At 50.0% G+C, this 23,958-nt stretch overlaps 8 protein-coding genes and 1 non-coding gene across 11 annotated transcripts; 4 read left to right on the forward strand and 5 right to left on the reverse strand.

The window, feature by feature from the left end:
- Window positions 1-666: 666 nt before the first annotated feature.
- Window positions 667-3,624, forward strand: FOXG_11621 (uncharacterized protein; the record flags this gene model as incomplete). The annotated part of the gene is made up of 2 exons (XM_018391332.1): window positions 667-2,421; window positions 2,467-3,624. The coding sequence occupies 2 exons, from the start codon at window positions 667-669 to the stop codon at window positions 3,622-3,624; spliced, it is 2,913 nt and encodes a 970-aa protein (XP_018249955.1).
- Window positions 3,625-5,405: 1,781 nt separating this feature from the next.
- On the reverse strand, window positions 5,406-6,319 carry FOXG_11622 (ubiquitin-conjugating enzyme E2 D/E; the record flags this gene model as incomplete). The annotated part of the gene is made up of 2 exons (XM_018391333.1): window positions 5,915-6,319; window positions 5,406-5,864 (listed from the first exon to the last, which is right to left on the reverse strand). The coding sequence occupies exons 1-2, from the start codon at window positions 5,933-5,935 to the stop codon at window positions 5,406-5,408; spliced, it is 480 nt and encodes a 159-aa protein (XP_018249956.1). The 5' UTR covers window positions 5,936-6,319.
- A 339-nt stretch (window positions 6,320-6,658) lies between these two features.
- FOXG_11623 (uncharacterized protein) lies at window positions 6,659-9,689 on the reverse strand. 2 transcript variants are annotated; one of them, XM_018391334.1, is made up of 6 exons: window positions 9,452-9,689; window positions 9,273-9,399; window positions 9,094-9,224; window positions 8,754-9,034; window positions 7,701-8,704; window positions 6,659-7,652 (listed from the first exon to the last, which is right to left on the reverse strand). In XM_018391334.1, exons 1-6 carry the CDS (start codon window positions 9,472-9,474, stop codon window positions 7,110-7,112), a joined length of 2,109 nt encoding a protein of 702 aa, XP_018249957.1. In that variant the 5' UTR covers window positions 9,475-9,689; the 3' UTR covers window positions 6,659-7,109. The 2 variants fall into 2 exon arrangements, with proteins under 2 accessions (XP_018249957.1, XP_018249958.1); XM_018391335.1 differs by lacking the exons at window positions 9,273-9,399; window positions 9,452-9,689 and having other exon boundaries at window positions 9,094-9,269.
- Window positions 9,690-9,836: 147 nt separating this feature from the next.
- On the forward strand, window positions 9,837-16,394 carry FOXG_11624 (histone transcription regulator 3). 2 transcript variants are annotated; one of them, XM_018391337.1, is made up of 5 exons: window positions 9,869-9,989; window positions 10,040-10,114; window positions 10,167-14,194; window positions 14,243-15,537; window positions 15,622-16,310. In XM_018391337.1, the coding sequence occupies exons 1-5, from the start codon at window positions 9,987-9,989 to the stop codon at window positions 15,924-15,926; spliced, it is 5,706 nt and encodes a 1,901-aa protein (XP_018249960.1). In that variant the 5' UTR covers window positions 9,869-9,986; the 3' UTR covers window positions 15,927-16,310. The 2 variants fall into 2 exon arrangements, with proteins under 2 accessions (XP_018249959.1, XP_018249960.1); XM_018391336.1 differs by having other exon boundaries at window positions 9,837-9,989; window positions 14,243-16,394.
- On the reverse strand, window positions 16,307-17,686 carry FOXG_11625 (uncharacterized protein). Its single transcript, XM_018391338.1, has 5 exons — window positions 17,446-17,686; window positions 16,971-17,398; window positions 16,825-16,925; window positions 16,624-16,776; window positions 16,307-16,572 (listed from the first exon to the last, which is right to left on the reverse strand). Exons 1-5 carry the CDS (start codon window positions 17,527-17,529, stop codon window positions 16,466-16,468), a joined length of 873 nt encoding a protein of 290 aa, XP_018249961.1. The 5' UTR covers window positions 17,530-17,686; the 3' UTR covers window positions 16,307-16,465.
- Window positions 17,687-18,098: 412 nt separating this feature from the next.
- FOXG_11626 (ATP-dependent rRNA helicase RRP3) lies at window positions 18,099-19,962 on the reverse strand. The gene is made up of 2 exons (XM_018391339.1): window positions 19,711-19,962; window positions 18,099-19,661 (listed from the first exon to the last, which is right to left on the reverse strand). The coding sequence occupies exons 1-2, from the start codon at window positions 19,903-19,905 to the stop codon at window positions 18,399-18,401; spliced, it is 1,458 nt and encodes a 485-aa protein (XP_018249962.1). The 5' UTR covers window positions 19,906-19,962; the 3' UTR covers window positions 18,099-18,398.
- Window positions 19,963-20,060: 98 nt separating this feature from the next.
- FOXG_11627 (uncharacterized protein) lies at window positions 20,061-21,663 on the forward strand. The gene is made up of 2 exons (XM_018391340.1): window positions 20,061-20,555; window positions 20,605-21,663. Exons 1-2 carry the CDS (start codon window positions 20,124-20,126, stop codon window positions 21,535-21,537), a joined length of 1,365 nt encoding a protein of 454 aa, XP_018249963.1. The 5' UTR covers window positions 20,061-20,123; the 3' UTR covers window positions 21,538-21,663.
- Window positions 21,664-21,799: 136 nt separating this feature from the next.
- On the forward strand, window positions 21,800-23,926 carry FOXG_11628 (uncharacterized protein). Its single transcript, XM_018391341.1, has 2 exons — window positions 21,800-22,537; window positions 22,588-23,926. The coding sequence occupies exons 1-2, from the start codon at window positions 22,074-22,076 to the stop codon at window positions 23,561-23,563; spliced, it is 1,440 nt and encodes a 479-aa protein (XP_018249964.1). The 5' UTR covers window positions 21,800-22,073; the 3' UTR covers window positions 23,564-23,926.
- Window positions 23,618-23,689, reverse strand: FOXG_20580. Its single transcript has one exon. It is a non-coding gene; the product is annotated as a tRNA-Gln (tRNA).
- Window positions 23,927-23,958: the final 32 nt, after the last annotated feature.

The following is a 23,958-nucleotide window of genomic DNA, read 5'->3' on the forward strand; positions in this document are numbered from 1 at the left end:
TGTAGAGGCATACTGGATTGATTCCTGAATTCATCTGGTAAGACTCTCCATCTCTCGACACCCATCATTTTCCACAGGAATCATACCTTTGTCCAGCCCACACCGAATCCGCCTTGTCTCCAAAGACCAACTCTTTCTCGCATTCGTTCTTCAACACCGATCGACTTCTTGGTTAGATAGCTGTGCTTGTGACTGAGGTTCTTGCCATCATTTTTTGTGCGGCTTGTTTCGAAACTCTGGAACGATACTCGACCCTCGCTCACGAACCGCCGAAACCTTCACCACCAAAGCAACCGCTTTTTTTTGCTTCTGGCCCGGCCTTTGCCAAATTCCAGTTGCGGATCGAATACCTTGTTCTAGAACCGACAGCAATGGCCAAGAGCTATTGCTACATTTTATCAAATACGATCTCTTCATTTTCAGATATCTGCGCTGCTACGGTCGGCGCACCTTGCCGGAGGACGCAGTACAGTGACTAACTGAACGTTACCAACTGCATCACCGACGAAACGACGAACACGACCAAAAATTCGATACCCTTGCACACAAAGCGAAACTTCGTTTTGTAAGCAAATTTATACCTGCCCGCTGGGCGACCATAGTTTTTGCCAGCCTCTGGCGCCCAGCAGCAGCATCTGATTCCACGACTGCCAAGTGCATCACACCATGACTCCCCTCGCTATTTCTGTACCCGACGCTCCGGGTTCACCACATGCAACCCGAGGCAAGTTTGCCTTTTATGGTAATCGACAACGGGATAGTGAGAACAGTAGCCTTGCACCAGGTACCTCGACAAGTGATGCATCACCTTATGCATCGCCTATGACTTCACCATCAATGTCTCCGTTAGCATCTCCTCGGGTTCAGATAGTGCCGTTTGGATCAGCCTACCGACATACTCGCCAACCCTCTGATGAGTCTCTGTCACATTTACCTCCTTTGCCAGTTTCACCAAGATGGGATTCAATGTCAAACCCTTCAAGATTTATTCTTGGACAGTCAATATCACAACGAGCAGGATCACCATTTGACTCTCCGCACTCGCCCTCACCTTTAAGCTACGATACTGCGGCAAGCACTCCTGTCGAATCTCGAAACACGTCTCCGACATTTCTGACATCCAAATCGTCACTGGCTGACCTGCGCGCCTACGACAGCCTACCACCCACCGTGGAGAACTTCTCGCGGCCGCGGAAGCAAAGTATCCGCCAGCCAATGACAGACGCGCCTAAGCCACGACCAGTCCACAGTACCCTGGCTACCGCTACCGCTACCGCGACTGCGACCGCTACATCGCCCTCTACCCCCGGCCTCAATCCCGCCGACCAGTACCTGGAGCTTGTATCACCTTCGCAACATCCCTTATGGCCTCCTCCTCCACGTCCCCGCGGTCCTTCAGTTTCATCTTGTCAGTCTTCATCTACCTACCACTCGGTCCTATCTCCACCTTCCAACGACTTTTATGAGCCTCGAGCGCCCCGTGCTCGGACGGCCAATGGTGCGACAGCTTCCGCCGCACGGCCACCATTAAGCTACTCCAACCCAGGGTCGGCCTCACCGAGCCCTGTCGTCGCCCCGTGGATGAGTGGTGAAGAATTTAGATCGAGCTTTCGCTCTCAATTCACAGAATCTACTGCTCCAGGAACTGCAGTAACTGAGAGAAGTAGCGTCCTTACAAAGGACAGCTCCGTCACATCATTATATCCGAGCCCTGAAGGCGAAGGGGAGCAAGAAGTCAACCCTGAAAACGACAACGACCCCGAACACGACGAACCGAGCCTTGAGGATGTTATGGGCATGTACGAGCAAGGTTTCGACGACGACGAAGACGACGTGCACTACCCTGATCATCACAACAGAAATTCTCGCCCCGTGACATCAACCTCAGACATGGATCAGCGACACAGCATCAGAGACGATGCAGATGACGAGGATTTTCCTCAACGCAAGGTTCAAGAGTCCAACTCGACCCTTGACATGGAGATTCGAATGTCCAAGATGATCTTCACCCATCCAGCCTTCACATCATCAGTTCCTCATATCGCCGAAAACTACGGTCGCGGAATGAACGAAAAGCGAGATTCGGCCAAGTCTTTGGACTCTGAGCCTTCTCTTAATGAACAACCTTCTTCCGCTGTCGAACCAACTCCCACAAGCGCACCACCTGTCTCCGCGCCCCTCTCACCCGTTGGTGAGCCTTCCGAGCGACCCGAAACCCCTGAATCTGGACGCAATATGGGCTACGCTTCGGAGCCCGCACCTGAACCAACACCGACAGCAGCACCCGCACCCATTCCTGAGCCTCAGCCTGTACCTGAGCCAGTATACGCCCCTCCACCACCTGTTATTGCACCTGAACCTGTCGAGCCTGAGGACCCTGGCGCTCGTGACCGATACGGCTTCAAGAAGGAGAACCAGTACGTGACGCGGCAGCAATACGATACCTGAAATGCTGGATACACCGAGTACCTGGCACGCCGCCGGAAGAAGTGGAATGCCTACCTCAAGGATAACGCTCTCATGACAGATCACCCCAACCGATTCCCTGCTCCCAACGCAAAGACAAAACGCTTTGTTCGCAAGGGCATTCCTCCGGAATGGCGCGGTGCAGCTTGGTTCTACTACGCTGGTGGTCCCGCCATTCTGGCAAAGCACTCGGGTCTCTACGATAAGCTAACAACTAAGCGAGCTAAGGACGTGGATGCTGAAGCTATCGAGCGAGATTTGCATCGGACATTCCCTGACAACATTAAGTTCAAGCCTCCCGGCGGGATGGACACGGCATCGAGCAGCGCTAGAGAAAGCCAATCAACAATGTCGGACTCTACTCGGGGCTCTAGCCCAGCGCCTCCCAATGTGGACGGAGAGACACCAATCATCACTTCTCTTCGCCGCGTGCTCCATGCCTTTGCTGTCTACAACCCTCGGATCGGATACTGCCAGAGCTTGAATTTCCTTGCTGGTCTTCTCCTTCTGTTTGTTGACACTGAGGAGCAGTGCTTTTGGCTTCTCAATGTCATTACACGCATCTACCTCCCCGGCACCCATGAGATGAGTCTCGAGGGCTCCAAGATTGATCTGGGCGTTCTCATGACTGAGATGCGTACCTCCATGCCTGCCGTCTGGGACAAGGTCGGTGGCGAGCTTGAGGCTGATCCCAACTCACGACCCTCGACAAGCAAATCCATTCGCCTCACTCGTTCGCGTCGCAAGGAACTCGCACGCATGTCAACACCAACTGACCGACTTCCACCAATCACTCTTTGCATGACGGCTTGGTTTATGAGTTGCTTCATTGGAACGCTCCCGATTGAGACTACTCTCCGCGTGTGGGATGTCTTCTTCTACGAGGGTTCCAAGACTCTGTTCCGCATTGCACTAGCCATCTTCAAGCTGGGTGAGAGCGAGATTCGGGCTGTAGCCGATCCTATGGAAATGTTTGGTGTCGTGCAATCGATGCCTCGCCGGCTGATCGACGCTAACGCCCTTATGGAGGCTTGCTTCAAACGACGGAATGGCTTCGGGCACCTCAGCCAGGTCCAGATTGATGAAAAGCGTCAGCAACGACGAGCTAAGGCGCAGCTGGATCGAGTCCGTCAGGGCAAGACGTGGAACGTGGGATAGTCGGAGTCGGAGAACAGCCACCACTGTCTACCCCGACCCGAAACACCAGGAAATTAAACGTCTGAGCCGCGTCAACATTATCACATCACCTCAACCCTTCAACACTCCTTCAACATCTCCTTTTACTACCTCATCTTCTTTCTCATTTCGGTACACCCTGGCTCGCACTGAAACAGGTGTGAGCCACCGAACCTTATCATGGAATGGCGTTTCAATGGAAGGCATGGTCTATTTCTCGATTTAGCCGGCATTATGTCTTCCTTTTTTTCTTTATTCACTTTCATACTCAACCTTCCTTTCAAAATTTCCTTTATTTCTTTTTCAGCTCCCCAATATTCAGAGGAGCTCGTTCACAATGTCTTAAAGCAGCGGGGAGGGATCAGCGTTGGACGGCTGGAATGTACAGGATGGAATGGAACCTAAAAAAGGAACACTGTTTTACACTTGATGACGATGGTTTACGGCTGCATTGCGACAAGACAAAAAAAGCACCACCAACCTTACAGCACTCTTGTAGGGAAGAAAAAGACTTCTTACGGAGGGAGGCATGGCTAGGATGCAAAGGACTGGCAAAGCCAGGCGGTGTCTGATTTTCATATAGATGGGGGGAAAATTATGTATGAACTGGGTAGAACCTTATTGTCGAGGAGTAGATTTGGGGGAAAACCTTTTTTGATACCCTAATGGAATGAAAGATAATTACATGACTGTTCTATTTGCCTCCGCGCGAGGTCTATTGATGTCCCACCGTTGTCCACACGCTTCGATCTGTCTAAGACAAGGTGATCGGGATATTTACTCGTGATAAATGATAATGTCTCATGATGAGTCTTGTGAGCATGGTCAAAAGTGAGACAAAAATCAGCCATGTTGCGCTGAAATAACTGAGAAGGATTGAACAGGTATGCTGACACTGACACTGACACTGACCTTGAGACTGGAGTATTCTCAGAAGGATGCAAAAACTAAAGTGTCAAAGTTGAGCGTTTGTCATACTAAACACATCTGATCTAGGATTTCTCACTTGGGACTAAGGTCTCACGTTTCCATTCATCCGACTTCAGCTGAGTTAGCTTCAATCAGCAGTGAGTTTCATGACATAGCATGACAAACATTGTTGCTTACCAGGCTCGCCCTTGAGAAATTCTACGTATACCATAGCACGTCTTTTGCCATGACACCAAAGGACTGGCAAAGATTACCTGATGTACATGAGTCCACAATGATCTGGAGGACTTTGTGATGAGAGAGAAGTCGTCTTTCGTCGCTGTAGTTCATCTGGATTTTCCTTTCCAATAATGATATACTGATAGAAACCCTGGAGAGGCATCAAGATACATCATGTGTGTTCGCTATTCCATTTAGCTGATCTCGCCCTTTTCAAGCATTCGCTATAAAAGTCCCAAGACACCTAGCAAGATGCCTCCTGATGCCACGCAACCAGTTTCTGAACCTTCCTCGCCCTTGTCGCTCCCCCTCCCCCTCGTAAGTCGATGTGATGATATCTTCCACTAAATCAATCCGGTGTTGGTCATATTCTAGTTGTCTTTGTGCTACTTCCTGCATGATTTCCCATGCCTGTTCTCTTTGCTGTGGACTTTGATGGTCCAAAGGCAATGGGGGCGTAGCATTCTAGGGTGTGTAACGTGTCTCAGCCTTGTTACTGGTATTTGTGGTCTGAAATACGATTGAGGTGCAAGAGCGGGAGGCGCAGACGTAGCATCTATACCGAAAGGTCCTGGTATTACGACGCAGCACCCGTTGTTTCCATGGCTGTCATTCTAGGCAACTGGAGGGAAATCAGGTGAACCCATTGCATACTGCTCAACTTGTTTCTTAGCGGTTTTATTAAACTCGTCACGGTTGTTCTGATACTCTTGAGCAATGCGCTCCTCAAGAGGGCTGTCGATCTGGGGCTCCTCTAGGAGATTACGAAGGCCCTCGAGAACGGCGCGGAGCTGCGTGCTAGGTTTCCAAGCATCGGGCTTGAGGAGGCCAAGGCAGATGTTGCCTTGGCCGTCGTTTGTGACGTTGGGGTGATAGATCCGAGTGACGAACTTGACGACAGGCGGCTTGAAGGGGTACCCAGTTGGCAGGGTCAGGACGATTCCGAATTTGCCTGGGTAGTAGGGAGATGACTCAGGTGCCGTGAGCGTTACATGCCAGGTGTAGATGGACTCATCAGGTGGGAGGGAAACGGTGAAACCCTCAGGCGGGTTTTGAGAAATCTCAGCGAATTCCTTGAATATGTTAATCGGTGGTATCAAGAATGGAAGGGAGGAGGATTTACCTTTGTGATACGCTTGGACATTGTCGGACGATGTAGCTATTACCTAGCTTTTCTTATGGATGGGGGATGATGTTGTGCCTCTCCTTCACTTGCGGGGCTATTCTCTTGATAGTCTCGATATTGAAATGATGATGGGTTGAGCGATAGACTGTTTGCGTGATGTAGATGCAGATGCAGATGTTGAAGTTGGAAGCAGGAGGTGTAGAAGGAAAGGAAAGGTATGACGATGGTGGGGTACCTTGCTGCTGTTGGAGGCAACAGCTATCGATGTACCTACGAAGCTTAGCGTACCGTACCTTACCTGCAATCCATCACCCAGGAAGCAAGAAAACTTCTGATGCTAAGCCAGGCTGCCAAAATTAATTGGTCTAAAGGCCTGCTACGATATAAGTACCTAACTTACCTAATTCTTTTTCTCACTGAGGATCAGGGTCCTAAGTTTTCTTGCCCCCCCTACCTTAGCCATCTTAAAGCTTCTGTGGGGCAGGCTCATTGATGAAACGTAGTGGAGCAGTGAAGTTATGAGCGAGAACCTTCAGGTTGCAGTGCTTTGAGGAAACGCATCCATTACTATGGGATATTGGCGGGACTCTGAAAGAATCGGTCTGAGAGACGCGGGAAATTGTGCTGCATGTCAGTGTTTATATAAAAAAAATAAAATAACAAGGTTGTCTATATGCTATCTTGCTCTATTACGCTAAGACATTAGACAGGGCTCAGACAGACTCAGGGAACTCTTTAAGTGTTGGACTCTGATAAACAGTTGAGAAAATATAAGTAATCGGATATAGGATTGAAACAGATGCACATTAGAGGAGCCTGGCTGCCGGAGCACAGCGCATGGCGGCATCCTATTTCTCGAGAGGAGACTACTTTCACCCATTGAAGGGAAGGGTTCCAGCATAAGAGCATCAAGTATCGTAGCTGTTCAACACAGAATCAAGGTTACAGGAGATCCAAACCAAGAACAACCCGAGATACCCAAGGGTCATGCTGCTCATACTGATATACATCGCATTACTGTTCTTCCAACACTGAATCACGCATCACCCAGAAACTCCCTGAACGAAACTTTTACCCTACCAAGGACTTGAATCGTCAATTAGCTTGCTCCTATACCACGCATCTCCCCAATGTATATCTAAACATCCATCATCGACAAACATCCTTTTGAAACAGATCATATCGCTCAATCCTAACCGTCGGTACCACTGCTCCTGAATGTTGCGCACAGCGCAGCATAGTGATGTGTGAGATCCAGCACATTCTGCGGCAAGCTAGTAGCTTGAATGATGCTTCGGACCTTCACTGCTCCCTCGTCCTCGATAAGAGTCCGTATCGTGTGCAGCAGCTCAGGGCTGAACTCGCTGTACCATCGGTACTGCCATGTCACTAGTCGGATGACGGATGCCACCGTCTCTCTTGTGCTCTTGGTCTTTTCAAAGACACGTAGGATGCCCGCGAGGGCCTTGGGGCTGAATCGGATTGATAGGCATGCGCGATACGCCTCGACAGCTTCGTCGACGTGCTGAAGACGCTCGGCGAGAGAACCAAGGATCTCCCACTCCTCTGCCGACTTCTTGTACTGCATCTGCTGGGCGCGGTACTGAGCCATCTGGGTACGCCAGATTGTGTAGACACGCAGGTCTTCGTAGAGCACCATGAAGAGGCTGTCTAGCCAGCGCTCACAAAGACGCTTGGTGTTGAGCTTGGACAGATGCTCGTCATTCTTGGTTGTCTGTGAATTGTTAGCTTTGATCCTGAATGATATGTAAATAAAGCCTACCTCACTGTCCGCCTTTGCCTCGCCTGGATCGATAACATTAGAAGGCTTCTCGATCTTATCCTGTTCGCTAGTACCGTTGGTGGCAGGGACTTCCTCGCTGGCTTCCTCAGCTTTGGAAGTGGCCTCATCAAGCTTCTCTGCCTCTTCATCCTCGGTCTCATCATCTTGGTTGACGGTCTGATCAGGTGTGCCCCGTAGACCATCTGTGCTAGGAGTTCTCTTCGCTGAAGAGGCTGGCTGAGTAGCCTCTTGCTTCTCTGTGCGATACTCATCCTCCATCACAAATACATTACTCCTGATCTTCAGCAACTGATCCCAGCCAATCTTGGCCGTCATCTCGGTCAGAATGTCATACGCCTTCTTAAAAGTGCCCCTGTAGGATGCTGCGCGCAGGTTGAGCAAGCTAGGGTCGACCTGTTCTGAGTATCGTGATTCAGGCTCGCTGTCAATCTCGTCAAGGCGAGTTTCGGGGAGGGTTGGCAAGTGAACCTCCTTTGGTTCTGGCATCAGAGGCGTGTCCTTGTCTTGGTAAGTGAACATAGGGCATGAGTTGAGAATGGTGAGCGCATTGTCCCAATCCTCCATAGCTACGTAGACTTGAGCCAGTCTCGCCCAGGTGCTGAACTCGGTTGGGGCAGCGACAGTAGCGCGATCCGCACAGCCAAGAGACATCTTGAGTCTTTCGTCTCTAAGCTCAGGCGTAGGGGCACTCTTGGCCTTGTGCAACAGGAATTCAGCTTGAGTGTCGAGCATGACATAGTCCATAGGAGTCTCTTGCAAGGACTGGTGAAGCGTTCGGACACCAGCAACCTCCTCATGGCCCATGAACATGACCTTTGCCAGTAGAGATGATACCTCAACGCTTTGCGTTCGAAGTTTCTCAAACAAGTTGATTCCAGAGGCATATCGTCCGGTTGTCTCGAGGTACTTGAGCAGACCCGTAGTTAGGTGATTCGACACGTTGGTAGGCACCTGAACCACAGAATCGGAACCCAGCTGCCATCCTAGAAAGTTGGTTAGCCTAGGTAGATTAGCCAGTTTGGGGTGGCATACCCCTAAAGAAGAGCTGTTCTGCGGCATGGAGGAAACGATGCTCGGTTTCAGTGTTTGTAACAGGATTGAATCTTCGAACACCCATGATCTTTCGAATGGTATCGCCGCTGCCATCGTCTGCGTATGAGTAAGCTCGAAGAACACTGCATAGATAAGTCTCCAGCCAAAGCTCCTCCGATGCTTTCCTCTTCTCGCCTCGTTCGTCAACGCAGTAGCTTTCTACGGTTCCGGGGATCGATACGTGTACGCGCATGTCGAGTCGCGAGAAGGCATTGTAGCAACTATTCAGAATTAGGGCCTGCAATCGCGAATGCAGGGGCGCATAGGAGTCATGACGCACCAGTAGACACCCTCGACAATCTTGTTTGTCGCATTTGGCCCAGATTCTTTGTAGGTTAGGGTATTAATATATGCTGCTAGACTCGCAGAAGAGGATGCATCGACGCCGGTAACATGGTGATAAACGCCAGTCTTCAGAAATTAGTTCCTGGTCTCCCTTGCGCCGAGAAGCTTGCATACCTGTTTAGCTGGGTTTCGCACGGCATGCTTGAGAAGATGAACAAGATCGGGAGGACCAAGTTCTCTTAGACCAGAGAGGGATTCGGTTCGTGCATCGATCGACTCGTGGAGGATCTCCTCGGTGATTCTATCTTGAGATTAGCTATATGAACGCCAAGCATCTCGATGGTGTTGCGCACTCAGGGACCGCTGGCGCGACCATGACGACGAGCTCCTCGTGAACCGCTAATGAAAATTTAGAGTCGAAATTGTGGCGAGGATTGTCGAAATTGACTCGTCTAGGGAATAAAGAGGGAAAAGTCGAGGTCGGTTGCGATCTCTTTGTTCTCGAATCGAGGACTGCGGAGCTGGCGTAAGATGTGGAAGCCAACAGTTGCTGGTCCCTCCTTAAGATCTGGCCTTGCTCCTTGCTCTCCTTGATAGCTGGAGCTACGTACTGAGTTAGTCCAGGCCACGTTAGGGGCCGTGCAGCTCTAAACACCGCCACATCCACGTGCTCCTACCGCAACAAACCGAGTCTCTGTGTGGCGTAATGGGGCTGAAATGATCCGCGTCTTAGAACGCGCTTTCGTCAGGGCAATTAATGAGGTGGACATCCGCTAAGCATGTCGAATTGACCCCAAACTCTCATCAAAATAGCCAACTTCTTAGGATATATCCTTTATCGCAAACACGAATGTCGGCTGTTGCTTTAGAAGCATTGCGACCGCCAATATGGTACGATCCCCAGATGTTGGAGAGAATCTTTGCTAATTAAATATTTAAAGCCGGCATTCCAAGCAATCAACCTCGAGCCAGAGGATAATATCGATGAACAAATCGATACCACAAAGGAGATTCATGTGAGATTGATAGGTAACTAAACAATCGCGCACACTAACTGACCTATTCCAGGTCGACGAAGCTCTAAAAAGGTTCCAGAATGCCTTAAAACTCCATGCACAAGGACCCCGATCGCGCGAAGCTGCCGAAACCGCATACAACGAGCTATTCGAATCCGAGATCTTCAAATACCGAGAAGCCAAAACTGACTACGAACGAGCAGAGCGACATGCAGACGGTCAACCAGATGTGTCCAACTTGGACCATTCCCTCACAGATGGAGGATTAGATGTCGATGCCGGAGGGGCAGATGGTGTCGCAGCTAGTCTTGCTCAAGCGCTCTACTTATCCTACAAAAACTACGGCCAGTTCTTTGTCGACAAGTACAAGGACGAATCTACCTCAAACCCGGCATTCAAGGAAAAGACCCGACTGAAATATCATGGCGACCATGGAAACAAAGTTTTGGATAGCTGGATGACTGCTTTGGACCAGGACCCATCCGATCCAGAGCTCTGGAGAAGGGCTGCTCGATTCGCGGGCGCCATGAATAGCCACCGTATCAAGCGGTATTGTCTTGAGGCTGCGATTGAGTTGGATGACGACCCGGCTGTTGTGGAAGTTGAGCCTCCCTCTTTAGCGGAAGGCATGGCAGGTGAGCAGTTGAAAGACCAATTGCAGCTTCTTGGCGACGAGATGGCTCTATCGCATCCAATAATGGCTCCCTGGCTTAAGAAGAAAATGCCTGCTCTTCTCAAGCGCCACCTTGATCCCATCCCCTTTCTACCAGACCCGACTAGGTCATTGATACCACCCAAAGACCCCGTTACTCAGGATCAGACTGTGGAAGACACAGAAATGAGAGAAGCCGAGGATGCAAGCCGCAGCGACCCCAAGACAGTGTCCTCCTGGGCAAGTCTTGGTGATGAACTCATAAATTGTCTTACAAATTCCACCGAGGTATTTGACATATTTGATGAAATCGTACAGAGCAGCGTGGACGAGGTTGTCGTAGAAACACCCTCGAACGATTCTGAAAGCATCAGTTCAGAGATTCAAGTTGCGATAGGAAGGCCGATCCAGCCAGCGGAACCGTCTGAGAAGAGTAGCCCCGAAGCAGAACCCAAGGATCAGAAGGCTGCATCTGAGGCCACCGAAGACAGCCAAAAGGCTGGTGACCAAACCAAAAAAGAAGCCAACGGAGTATCAACAAGAAAACGATCGCAATCTGCAGCGGGACTGCCAGACGGTGCGGAAGAAGAGAATGCGACCGAGAAACGCAGTAAACGAGTTCGACGAAGAGAAACACTACAAGCTGAGGAATCAACTGATCCCAGCACATTAATCGCTAATCAATTGCAGCCTTACCAAGGCGCTGACCAAAACCTATTCCAAATGACCAAGAGCGTTCTGGAAAATCTGGGCGTGGACGACAAGTCGACCTTCGATTTCATCACTGAACTCATCGATTCATGCGCTGTTGAAGATCGACCAGGAAAGATTACGAATCTGGCCGCAGGAGATCTGAGCAGTGCCATTGTTGACTTTCGCGAGGAGGTCGCCAAGGTGTTCTTGCACAAGAATGAACAAGCCCCTCTCGGTCCATCATCTTTCTTGGAGCATGCGAAGACAAGTTCGCAAGACCAGAACTCAACGCCGACTTTCAATGAGACACAGGGCTTAAGGTCGTTTGCTACAAAGGTCGGAGAATCTCGATCGTGGATGACCGTTGAAGATGTCGCATATGAATGGGTCAGAGCTGTTAGCCAGAGCTATGCAACAACCAAGTGGTCCGACAAGATGAAGCTATCTGTAGTCCAAATGCTCAATCATTCGGATTCAGCTTTGCATCAAAGAATCACTGAAAAAATGGAGTTGGCTGCTGGTTCACTCGAGAAGCTGGCCGAGCTCGAAACCATCGTCCCTATGATCTATGAACTTCATATCGACATATACGAACTCATCACCAACCCCAGTAGCGTTGTGGATTATGCAACTCGTATGAAGACCAAATACCGCCTCGGACGGTGGCTTGATGTTGCTTCTGCTTACATCCAAGCACTTGACCGCCCTTCAAATGATGAACTTTCAGCACGTTTCTTATGGACCTCAGTTCTTGTGTCTTCACATTCTGAGCAGCCCGTGCGCGAACACATTCTTCTCATGTGGACATCTCTACGGGATCACCTGGCAGATGAGAAGATCCCAACCATTTCACTGCCAAACAATGTGGTCATGCCAACGATCTCCCCAGAAGCCGCTGATCGCGAAATCTCCAAGCTCACGACAATGGACTTTTTCCTCGGATTGTTTCAGGACAACATGGAGGATCCAGTATCTGTCATTGAGACGCTAGAGCCCGTTCTCAACCCTTCTTCAGTCTGCGCCCCCCCCCGGGAGTCAGACTCCGAGAGTCCGGGTACTGAAGCTGATGATGCAAGCTCAAGCGGCAAGCAAAAGAAGTCACTTTCGGACTGTGCAAGTCAGAGCCTGCAAGATCTATGGAAATTTCTTCATAACAGTAGCACAGAGCTTAGGTTGTTTCTGTGGTCACGTTTAGGAGCCGCTTACGATGCTATCGGTTATCCCACCAAGAAATTCTCTTGTTGCCTAAAGAGCATTGAGTTAATCGTATCAGATCTGGAAGGCGAAACATATGCCAACACTCCGGCCGACTCCAGGAAGTTGCTCTTGATGCGCACTCTGAAATCGCTGGATGAGCTACTCATTAGTGCGCTGTACTCTGCGCTCAATGATAACACTGCTTTCGAAATTATTGACGACGCTCACATCAAATCCACCACTGCCGCGCTCGCCAAGGTCAACTGTTTACTGCACGTGTCGAGCCTCTGCGAAGACGAGGTTCGTATTGGCCTCAAGACAGAACGTCCTGGCAATGCTGCTTCGAAAGCAGCCCTCCAATCACTCAAGAACAAGTTGAAGGAAATGCAGATTCGTGCATGGTGCCTCCAATACACCATGTTCAAGGCTGGCATCAACGAGGACAATTGCATAATCGGGCTCGAAAAGGACCTGGCCGACTTCCTCGCCGCCATCCACCAGGTTATTGGCATTCGCAAGTTCTGCAAAGCTTCCAACAAGATCTTCCTCAAGGTTATGCGTGTCGAACTTCTCAAGCTCAAGAACATTGAGAACTGGGAAGACTATCTTGGACAAGTGCTCTACGATTTACATGGCCTCAAACTTGGGGCAGGCGTTTGGGAAGTCCAGGATCATGCCTGTCCTCCCGAGAAGCTTGAGAAGCGACAGACCATGCAACTCGTGGAGAGGGTTACTATTCTCGCGAATCGCATGCCCATGAAAGATCTCCTCAAGTCAGATCTCAAGACAACAATTGATCACATGCAGCAGACTCTTGGCCAGGCAAAGTCAACGTCTCAGATGTATCACAATCTCCGCAACTTTACCGAATACTTGAAGAGGCCTATACACCCACTGCGTCTGTACAGAGCCCTTACTGGGGAAGTTTCAGTCGACGCTGTGTCTGTTAACACGCCGGAGACCATCCTCGCGACTCATGGCTGGTTCTTTTTGCTCGGCATGATGGCTCTCACTAAGTTCAAGGGTGTCGACTTGAATCGTAGACAGACTCCTGGCGCAACCGACGATTTGCGTATAGGTGCGACTTTCTTGCGACTCCAACTTCAGTTCACTGCAGACAGATGGGATGCCTGGTTCCGGTTGGCAGAATGCTTTGACTACGAACTGGATGAGTCGGTTCTTTGGACTGCTGACAAGATGAACAAGGACCGACCTGAGCTGGTCAAGTTCCAGCGAAATGCTATCCATTGCTATACCCTCGCGCTTTCACACTCCCGTAACGTGGAAGTTGAAACGCACGATGGAGACCCTTTGCATGACTTGTATCACAAATTTGCTATGCGAATGTATGCCTCGAGCCGTGAGCCATTCGCTATGGAACCGTTCCATCACTCTGATCAAGAAAGGTACTTTATCGAGGATATGGGAGCTGGAACCTTCAAGAAGATTTTGCACCCGCAAATGAATGAGTACAAAGTCTGGAAATTTGCAGCCAAGCTGTTCAGGATGGCAATGCAACGAAAGCCAACCGATTGGAAGTAAGTTGAAGCTCCCGCGCAGGTGTATGCCGAGTCTAACAGAGACAGGAACCCGTACATGCTCTCCAAGTGCTACTGGAAGATGTACCAGACCTCTGATGACCAACTCGACGTCAAGGACATGAAGTCCAAGATCAGCATTGAACTACTGATTCATACACTTAAGAAAGCAGTCAAGGTAGCGCACAATGCTCGACGGGGTAGGAACAGCGATCCTATCCTCGAGCCACATTACAAGATAGTTTCCATTTTACACAAGCTGGTGATTCGAGGAGACTTACCATCTAAAGACGCTGCTGCGATCTTAGCTGAGCAACCATTTGGGCTAGCTGTCAACCCTGATGACCACTTTGCTTCCTTCACAGAGCCTGAAGATTGGGAGGAGTATATTATTCGCAATCTCACCAAGCTCAGAGACAAGGATAAGTCTAACTGGCAGCATCGCATCATCATTAGGCACGCTAGAATCCTGTTCGATGAGGCCAATGAGGCGCAGGGCAGCGATAGATTAGTGGAAGCAAAGGCTGCTTTCGGTATTCTTCGGGACAGCATGGTCACTAAAACGATGGTTATGAATGTCTGGAAGTGCGATGCGGAGCGACCCGGTCGACATCACGTTTACACAGAGCAATACGTCCGTTTCATGACCAAGCTATTGGTCATTATGTCAGATCGCAATAATCTGGAGCAGCTTCTGAGACGTCTTCGAAAGAAGGGTGCAGACTATTACCACTTCACCGATTTATGGCAGTCTTGCTGCATGGCTTACCTCAAGCTCTTACGAGAAGGTTACCATGTGTCACCAGTCTCAGACGACGTGTTCAAGTCTCTTTCCAGCGAGGAGTTCGAGGTTATTGGAGAGAGAATCGCAGACTGGGCCGCAAGCGACGGTGCTGACATTCCATTGTTCAACTGCATGAAGGAAACCATCGAGCTGAAGAAACTCAATGCTAATCTTATGAAAGTGGCACCCATTGATGATCTTCTGAACGATTGTTACTCCAGGATCTACTCTGAGATAGCCAAGACACTGCCTGGCCCAGACCCTAGCAAGGTCGTGGAGGAGCGACACCATGCTAAAGAAGTTGCGGCCCAGCTCGAAGCAGCGCAAGCAGAGGCAAAAGCCACCAGCTCGCTCGCAAATATTCTCAATGCGCCCAATGGACAGGAGAGCATCACAGGCACAGCAACTCCCATGGAGACAGAGAAGCATGAGGCTGCACCACGGGCACGAAAGCTTGGCGTCAGACGACCTGATGTCTTGCGCAAGGCTGAGCAAGCAGTCGTCCGAGCTCTGGAGGCGCCCAAGTCAAGCAAGAGCAGAGTTGGCAGTGTCTCGAGCGGTAAGCGTGGTAGCCACACGCCTATTCAGCATGCAAGCGATGCAGGCAGCGATGAGGAAGCTGATGCTCAGATTCGACGAGAAGCTGGACACGACGTTGATGTTGATATGAAGGATGCTGGAGATGAGCATGAAGAAGAACACGAAGAGGATCACGAAGACCATGAGGAAGAGCACGACGAGGACCATGAAGATGGCGTGGATGATGACAACGGCGAAGAGCACGCCGAGGATAAGGCTGAGAGTGAGCCAGGCAGTATTCACGATTCAGCCGATGATGAGAGTGACCTCAGCGATGTCCCTGAGGACTACGATGAGGAAGTGCCTCCTGGGCTTATCTTCCCAAACCTCAGACAACATACCGACGAGTCCAGCGGCCGAAGACGCTGATAGTGAAAGTGAGGGAGACGACGAAGCTGAAGAGAGCGATGGCGAAGAAGAGGCCGAGGAAGAAGAGGAACACGACGAGAGTCGTGAGGACGGCGAAGAAACTCTGGGTAACGAGGATACAGAGTTGGCGGATGGTGAAGAGGAAGAAGAAGAGGTTGACGGCGATGAACGACGAGAGAATTGGGACGCAGACGATTCCGTGAGGGCTGAAGCGTGGTGATTATGTTTTTTCTACGGCGAATTGGCGTCTCAAGGCAGTTTTACTGGGTATCACTATAGGTAGAGGCTGGGATTGGGATAACTATCTGCTGTATCATTATTACACTTAGAATTACCAAAGAAACGATTCGTCACTGGCAAGAAGATGGCCTCAAAAGAATGCCGTTACACACTTTTAACCTTGATAACACAAGGCTGGCACTCCACGAGTTTATGAATACAATATAATTCCTAGGGTTATACCACACGGATGATAGAAGAGAAAGTCAGCCCTTCCGGAAGGACTTGATCACTACTCGTACCATTCTCTGCCGTCTAATCTATTCATCGACAAAGATATCGTCCTGAGCGCCGTCCATGAACCCCATTCGCTGGTTGTAAGTAGGAGTCTTGCCATTAGGGGGGTTGACGTTGTTGCCTTCAGCCTCTGCACGATATTAGTCACTAACAGCCACAAACTCGGTCGAGATAAACTCACGGTTCCATGCCATCATCTGCTTGGGTCCAGGGACACACTTGGTAGGGTTGTCACGGCAGTAGACAGGAGGCTTAGGCTTGCCGAGCTTCTTGGTGGAAGTACTGCCAGTGACTTTGCAGCGATGGTTCTGCATGTACATGTTTGGCTGGCCACCTGTTCATGGCGTCAGTTATGCTTTCGTATACAAGAGGAGAAACTTACAGCCATCGGGGATCCAAAGCCACGCGCAGTAGCAGCCTTCTTCAGGGCATGCAGGCATATCGGCTGGGACGTCGTACCAAGTCTCGCGAAAGAAAGGAGAGCTGTTTCGTCAGTTTTGGATCATGAGTCTCGGACTGGAGTCTTACTAGTATCGCACAGAGAAAACAACAAGGTTATCCATGGTGACCTTGCTGATATCGCTCTCGTACGAGATAGCCCAGGCCGTTCCACCAGTTGACTCAATGTTCTTGGTGTGCAACTCTCCACCCGAGCCATCACCACCATCCATGAGACAACCGCCCTCAGGGCCTCTCCAAGGCATAGAGCGGTTCTTGCCATCCTGCCATTCTGTAGTCAACTCTCCCTTGTAAGAGAGTGTCGTGAAGGCACGGTTGTTGGCGAGTTCGGTCATGAAGGATTTCCCGGCTGGAAGCTCAAGGAACTCGCCCTTGGGAGGAGGCACGGTATCGCAGCCACGATCGGCTTGCATCCACCATTTGGACTTGGGGAGATCGTAGAGAGGGTTCACGGCGAGGTTGGTGTTGGCGTTGTCGACAGAAGAGTCATTGCCGCCCTAGAGAGTCAGAATGGAGTGATGAGATGATGGCAGGAGAGGTTTACTTTGCAGTACATGCCCTTGTTCCAAGAAGCAATGTGAGCACTCGCAGAAGCGACGAGAGTGAGAAGAAGAGTAGAAGTATACATGATGAAAAGAACGTAACGATATCAATCAATGAATGGACAGTGTAATCAATACACCTATAACGAACGAAACTACAGACCAAAAGCATTCCTCATTCTCTCATTCATCAACTTATATATATACAACTCTGCTACACGAAACAATTACACCAAAAACTCCTTTCATCTCAAGAGGGTGCAACTTCTGGGAGCGGCCGCCTTTAGAACAACAGGGATAAGAGATGGAGTTTGGTGCTGGCGAAACAAAAGCTGACATGCGCGAAGCCATTCGGGGTTAAAGCACGAGCGTTGAAACTTGTGAAGATCTTCGTGATCCCTGCGTAGAGCGGCCGCTTTACTGGGACGGGGTTGTTTCAGACTTTGCTTGGCTGGGGAAGGACCGGATGATTTTATTGATGATTCATAAGGCTGAAGAGTGAACAGCTAGAATTAGAATTGAGAATGTCAGTGGCTCAAGAGCTGAAGTTAATGAGGAGGTTGCTTAAAGCTTAGTCAATTGGGCTTGATCGAGTTGGACTCATGACCTTTGAAGCTTTGACAAGGAGAATGTAAGCGGGCTTGGCAGGCTGGGCTGATGAACTGTGATTAAAGTGGGAGAGCTGAGTGCAACTTTGAAACACGAAATATCTTTAGTGATAGTAAGTAAATGAATTAACTCGTCATCTAAATTAGAGGATCCTTCGTCGATGCACTCATCGTATAACCTCAAGCAGCCTACAGCCACTACAGGTGACAAATGAGCAATCCACATCTCCTGGCCAAGATAGACATTGAAACACTGAAGCAAGCATCGAAGAATCCTTCGACTTTGACACTTTTCCCCCAACCAAAACAACGCCGAACTGCCGAAACTCCAGTCCAGGCACCAGCACTTAACCCTCCTCCTTGTCCATGTCGTCTCTCCCCCGCTTGCCGCCCTTCTTGCGTCCGCCTTTCAATGTGCTGCCCTTCTTGCCTCTCTCTTCGGTGAAGGACTTCATCTCGACTCTGGCGTGGCGTTGGGCTTCCTCAACTCGGGTCTGGAAAGTGAAGACCTCTTCCTTCTCGGTGGGATACTCAGTGAGCTTCTTGCCGAGGGCAGCCTCGATTCGCGTGAAGATCTCGACATCGTACTGCGTCACCACGCTGATGGCGATACCAGACTTTCCAGCACGGGCTGTTCGTCCGACTCTGTGAATGTATGTCTTGCTATCCTGGGGGAGATCGTAGTTGAGAACAACGTCGACCGAGGGAATATCCAGACCACGGGCGGCGACATCGGTAGCAACAAGAATATCTCGTGTGCCGGAGCGGAACTTGTTAAGGGCGCCTAGACGGGAAGTTTGAGAGAGCTGGCCGTGCAGAGGAATGGCGCCAAATCCAAGGGTCCTTAGCAGGATAGAAATACGCTGTGTCTCCCAGACTGTTCGAGTGAAGATGATTGTGGACTTTCCAACATGCTCGTTAATCAAGTAGATAAGATAAACGTCCTTGCGGACATGAGGAATAAAGATGTAGTGCTGGAGCAGAGTCGAGACGGTCTGGTACTTGTTGGAGCTGATGCTCACACGAACGGGATCTCTCAAACTGGCACGCTGAAGACTCTCAATCTTGGAGCTAATTGTCGCAGAGAAAAGATAAGTGCGTCGCTCGCGGGGAATGAACTTGAGAATCTTGTCGATACTAGGTCCAAAGTCCATATCCAGAAGTCGATCGGCCTCGTCCATGATCAAGTACTTTAGGGTTCGTAGCGAAAAGCCCTTGGTCTTCTCAAGATGGTCCACAAGACGACCAGGTGTCGCAACAATAATATGAGGCTTCTTTCCGAGAGCAATGGCCTGGGGTACCATATCAAGACCGCCGACAATCACAGCGCATCGTAGAGAAATGAGCGATCCGAGAGCTTCGAAGGCTTGGCCGATCTGGGTTGCCAATTCACGAGTTGGGGCGAGGACGAGACCGAACAGAGGCTGAGGCTTGTCGAGAAGAGCCTGGAGGACGGGAAGAGCAAAGGCAGCTGTCTTTCCACTACCTGTTTCGGCGAGACCGATAATGTCACGGCCTTCGAGAGCGACGGGGATGGACTTTTCTTGGATGGGCGTGGGGTACTTGTAGTTGAGCTTTTCGCAAGCTTCGCAGAGAGCGTCGACAATACCCTTACAATTGTTAGATACAGAGAGTCAATTAGTAGTTATCAGGACATACGAGATCCTTGAAGGTTTTCTTGGGGGCATCCTCAACTGCTTCCTCAGCAGAAGGCTCCTCTAGAGTAGCGGACTCTTCCTCAGATTGCTCGTCATCAGAAGGCTCAGGCTCAGCTCGAGCAGGTTTCTCCGCAACGACCGGTTTCTTCTTCTTGGGCGCATCGTGCGCGACCTTTCTTCGTTTTGCGCCGAACATGGTGGGCGATGTCTAAGTAAAAGATAGTTCCCACCTCAAAAAAAGATCATCTTTTGTCAAGACTTCACATAAACTTTAGTGGGGACGGCTTATCGCACGTGCGCTAATCTTATCGCAGTCCCCGCCAAACTTTTTTTCTTTTCTGCCATTTGCGACAGGGAGCAGCTCCAAAGCAACTTTTCGACGAGTACAATCTAAACAAAACAAATTTCTTCACAATGGCGCGCAAACGAACAAAGAAGAGAACCCACTTGGGTGCCAGCAATCCCGATGTTGACTCTGCCGGCCATGCATCTGCGAAGGATCCCAAGAGCATGGTTATTCGAATTGGCGCTGGTGAAGTCGGTTCCAGCGTTAGCCAGCTTGCGGCCGATGTGCGAAAGGTCATGGAGCCTGGTACTGCGGCTCGATTGAAGGAGAGACGTGGAAACAGACTAAAGGATTACGCTTCCATGTGCGGTCCTTTGGGTGTTACTCACTTGATGCTGTTTTCGAGATCGGAGAGCGGAAACACCAATTTACGAATGGCTTTGACACCTCGAGGACCTACGATGAACTTTCGCGTGGAGAAATACTCGCTGTGCAAGGATGTTCAAAGAGCTCAGAAGCATCCCAAGGGCGGTGGCAAGGAGTTCATCACTCCTCCTCTGGTAAGAAGTCGTCAATTGTTGTTGACAAGCCTTTGCTAACAATCCACAGCTGGTCATGAACAACTTTACCCGCCCAGACTCGAATAGCAAGTCGAAAGTTCCCAAACACCTTGAATCGCTTGCCACGACCGTCTTCCAATCCCTCTTCCCTCCCATCAACCCCCAAGCTACACCGCTCAAGTCGATCCGACGAGTCCTGCTGCTGAACCGCGAGCAATCGGAGGAAGACGACGGTACATTCATCATCAACTTCCGACACTATGCTATCACAACAAAGTCCACCACAGTGTCCAAGCCTTTACGGAGATTGAATGCTGCTGAGCAATTCGTCACTACAAAAACAAGCCGGAAGGGCAAGATGCCTAACCTGGGTAAACTTGAGGATGTAGCAGATTTCTTGATTGGTGGTGAGAATGGCGATGGATACATGACGGATGCGACTAGCGGTAGTGAGATGGATACTGATGCAGAAGTTGAGATCTTGGACTCTACGACCCGAAAGGTCTTGTCTGCAAAGGCCCGACAAGCAGCCGCCCAGAACGACGCCGAGCCCGAGGCAGAAGAGGAGAACGTTGAGCGTCGCGCCGTCAAGCTCGTCGAACTCGGTCCCCGAATGCGCCTCCGCCTAACCAAGGTCGAAGAGGGTCTCGCCGACGGCAAGGTCATGTGGCATGAGTACGTCCACAAGAGCAAGGAAGAGATCAAGGAGCTCGAGAAGCGATGGGAGAAGCGCCACCAAGAAAAGGAGGCACGAAAGAAGGAGCAAAAGGCCAACGTTGAGCGCAAGAAGGCAGCCAAGGCCAAAGACGGCAAGAAGGATGACGACGATAAGGATGAGTTTGAGTATGACTACGATAGTGATATGGATGTGGATGAGTTTGACAGTGAGGGTCTGGCGGGTGATGCCGAGTTCAAGGTGAATGAGAAGATGGAGGAGGATGGAGAGTGGGAGGACGAGCAGGAGGAGATTGCCAATAGCTGAGTGGGAGACGGCTAGAAGGTTGAGGATTGCATGCTTTGGTTTGGCGTTGTGTATAATGGATTGGGCAATGAATACCTTTGTGATTCTTTGTGATTACATGATGTGTCTATTTGTGAAGTTCACCAAGATGTTGTGCGTTTTAAAGCTGCTCATGATTGTACAGAGGTCATCGTACCTTATGCTGTCGCATCTCGCATTGCCTTATTGAGCTTGAAACATGAAAGTGCAGCGCAACGCCCTTGCATGACTGGTTCAGGGTAAGCATGAGGCCAGCAACGCCATGTGAACCATTGGCAAAAGACAAGGTATTCACGCTTCAAGTTTCAACATTTCATCATCAAATTTCTCAGTTTATTTACTGGGTATTCTCACTTCATTTGTATCTTCGGGGATAAGAGACAGCAATATCTGCTCATTACAGCCTCACTTTCGCCCAAAGACCAGGATCAAGTTGTCGTGCCAACTGTGTTCCATGAACGAGTCTCATCACGCGCCTCATTGTTCAACGCATCCAATTGTCACCTACATCAGAAAACATGTTTCGCATACCGTCTAGAACTCTAAGGACTTTCGGTCCATCGCTCAAGCGAGCACCGGTCGGCGTGCGCTTCTCATCAACTCAGACATCAACGTCCAGTAACGCTCGTTATGTCTGGTCATCTGCAGCAGTGATTGGCACTGGTACTGGGGTTTATCTGTTCAACGGCAAAGGCACGACGAAAAGCTTGACAAATGAGGTCCCCAGCCTGAAAGACTTCTCTTCGGAGGATCAAATTCCGATCAATTCACCTGTTAAGGAGTTCATCATGGAGGACGCAAATGCCAAGCTGCGTGAAGATGCTCACACTTTTGTCTTCGACGGGAATGGAGGTGTCAAAGGACGAGTCGATTTTGCTCGTCTTGGCAGCAACAATCCGATTGAGGATGAATGGGATCTCAAAATAGCCAAGGGCGTCGGCGGAACGAACACTCTGTACGCTGGAGTTTACGATGGACATGCGTGAGTGACCTGGAAACATTGGATGTGAGCGATGCTAAGACAAATGAAAGAGGATGGGCAACGTCAAAAGTGTTGAGAGCTGCTCTCGTTCCATACGTATCAAATGCCTTGTCAAGCGTCACACCTACCAGCTCTAACGAGCTAGTAGACGATGCAATCAAGAAGGCATTCGTCCGTCTTGACGATCGCATCTTCAGAAACGCACAAGAAGCACTCGAATCAGGCCAAGACCAAGGCTCTGCCGCCGTCATCATCGCCGTTGCACCCGCCATAGCTGGATCTTGTGCGCTCCTAACTATGTACGAACCCAAGACCTCTACTTTACGTACTGCTGTCGCAGGCGACTCTCGTGCTGTTCGCGGCATGTGGTCTCCCAACACAAGCAAATACGAAGTCGATGTTCTCAGCAAAGACCAAACTGGCTTCAACCAGGACGAAGTTGAAAGGCTCGACAAGGAACACCCTGGAGAGATCAAGGACATGATTAACACCGAGTCCGGCCGACTCTTTGGAATGGCAATCACGAGAGCGTTTGGCGATCACAGATGGAAATGGCCAGAAGAACTCATTCGCAAAGTGAAAGACGATTTCTATGGTACTGCACCGCGACCAAATGCCAAGACGCAGCCTTACATGACAGCCCGACCGGAAGTAACAACACGAAAGATCCAGACGGAAGATTTTGTAATTCTCGCGTCCGACGGTCTTTGGGATATGATGAGCAACGAGGACGCCGTGTCGTGCGTATCGCGCTGGTTAGTCGCTAAGAAGAACGGCAAGCCCGAACCCTTCAAGGAGACCAAGTTTGAGGGAAAATTGGAAGATGGATGGAAAGCTACGCCAGAGCATCAGGTTATTGAGGATCTGGACAACGCGGCTGTCTGCTTGGTCAAGAATGCTCTTGGAGGATCAAGACGGGGATTGTTCCTGGGAGCGATGACGACGTATCTGCCCATGAGCCGGAATGTGAGGGATGACATGACTGTGCAGGTCATCTTCTTCAAGGATCCTTATGAGAAGAAGTAGGGTGTATTGTGAGTAAATGGTCTCACTGTTAGTTGGTTAAGAGCACAAAAAGAAAGGTCTCAGAGGGAGTCGAACCCTCGCTGGCGGAATCAGAATCCGCAGTCATAACCGTTAGACCATGAAACCTTACAACTTCGGTTAGCAGCGGCATTGCAAAGTGCTCTCAGATTCTGTTCCGCTCGCGTTCGACTCGATCAATTGTATAATGTTCAGGGCACTTCGATTTCTCTTGTTTGTTTCATTGTAGACATGAGTTGTACGCCTTGAATCAAGGTGCTAGCTACGTTCTTTGAGGTTCACGTGATGCTTTGTAGTCATGCGAAGTACCTTGGCCAGCACATGCATCTGTCATTTATTGTAAGCTACCTCTACTCGCTGACGACACGTAAAGCAGC

The sequence above is a fragment of the Fusarium oxysporum genome, chromosome 10 (genome assembly GCF_000149955.1).
Source record: "Fusarium oxysporum f. sp. lycopersici 4287 chromosome 10, whole genome shotgun sequence".
NCBI classification, from domain to species: domain Eukaryota; kingdom Fungi; phylum Ascomycota; class Sordariomycetes; order Hypocreales; family Nectriaceae; genus Fusarium; species Fusarium oxysporum.

Coding starts and splice junctions, on each gene's coding strand:
- FOXG_11627 (XM_018391340.1), top strand. CDS start 20,124: ATGGCGCGCAAACGAACAAAGAAGAGAACCCACTTGGGTGCCAGCAAT. Junction 20,556..20,604: donor AGTTCATCACTCCTCCTCTG/GTAAGAAGTCGT, acceptor AACAATCCACAG/CTGGTCATGAACAACTTTAC.
- FOXG_11623 (XM_018391334.1), bottom strand. CDS start 9,474: ATGGTCGCGCCAGCGGTCCCTGA. Junction 9,035..9,093: donor ATTGTCGAGGGTGTCTACTG/GTGCGTCATGAC, acceptor AATTCTGAATAG/TTGCTACAATGCCTTCTCGC. Junction 8,705..8,753: donor AGAACAGCTCTTCTTTAGGG/GTATGCCACCCC, acceptor CCAACTTTCTAG/GATGGCAGCTGGGTTCCGAT.
- FOXG_11628 (XM_018391341.1), top strand. CDS start 22,074: ATGTTTCGCATACCGTCTAGAACTCTAAGGACTTTCGGTCCATCGCTC. Junction 22,538..22,587: donor GGAGTTTACGATGGACATGC/GTGAGTGACCTG, acceptor GACAAATGAAAG/AGGATGGGCAACGTCAAAAG.
- FOXG_11626 (XM_018391339.1), bottom strand. CDS start 19,905: ATGTTCGGCGCAAAACGAAGAAAGGTCGCGCACGATGCGCCCAAGAAG. Junction 19,662..19,710: donor AGAAAACCTTCAAGGATCTC/GTATGTCCTGAT, acceptor AACAATTGTAAG/GGTATTGTCGACGCTCTCTG.
- FOXG_11624 (XM_018391336.1), top strand. Junction 10,115..10,166: donor ATACCACAAAGGAGATTCAT/GTGAGATTGATA, acceptor GACCTATTCCAG/GTCGACGAAGCTCTAAAAAG. Junction 14,195..14,242: donor CGAAAGCCAACCGATTGGAA/GTAAGTTGAAGC, acceptor TAACAGAGACAG/GAACCCGTACATGCTCTCCA.
- FOXG_11625 (XM_018391338.1), bottom strand. CDS start 17,529: ATGTATACTTCTACTCTTCTTCTCACTCTCGTCGCTTCTGCGAGTGCT. Junction 17,399..17,445: donor ACAAGGGCATGTACTGCAAA/GTAAACCTCTCC, acceptor CTGACTCTCTAG/GGCGGCAATGACTCTTCTGT. Junction 16,777..16,824: donor GCTTTGGATCCCCGATGGCT/GTAAGTTTCTCC, acceptor CGCCATGAACAG/GTGGCCAGCCAAACATGTAC.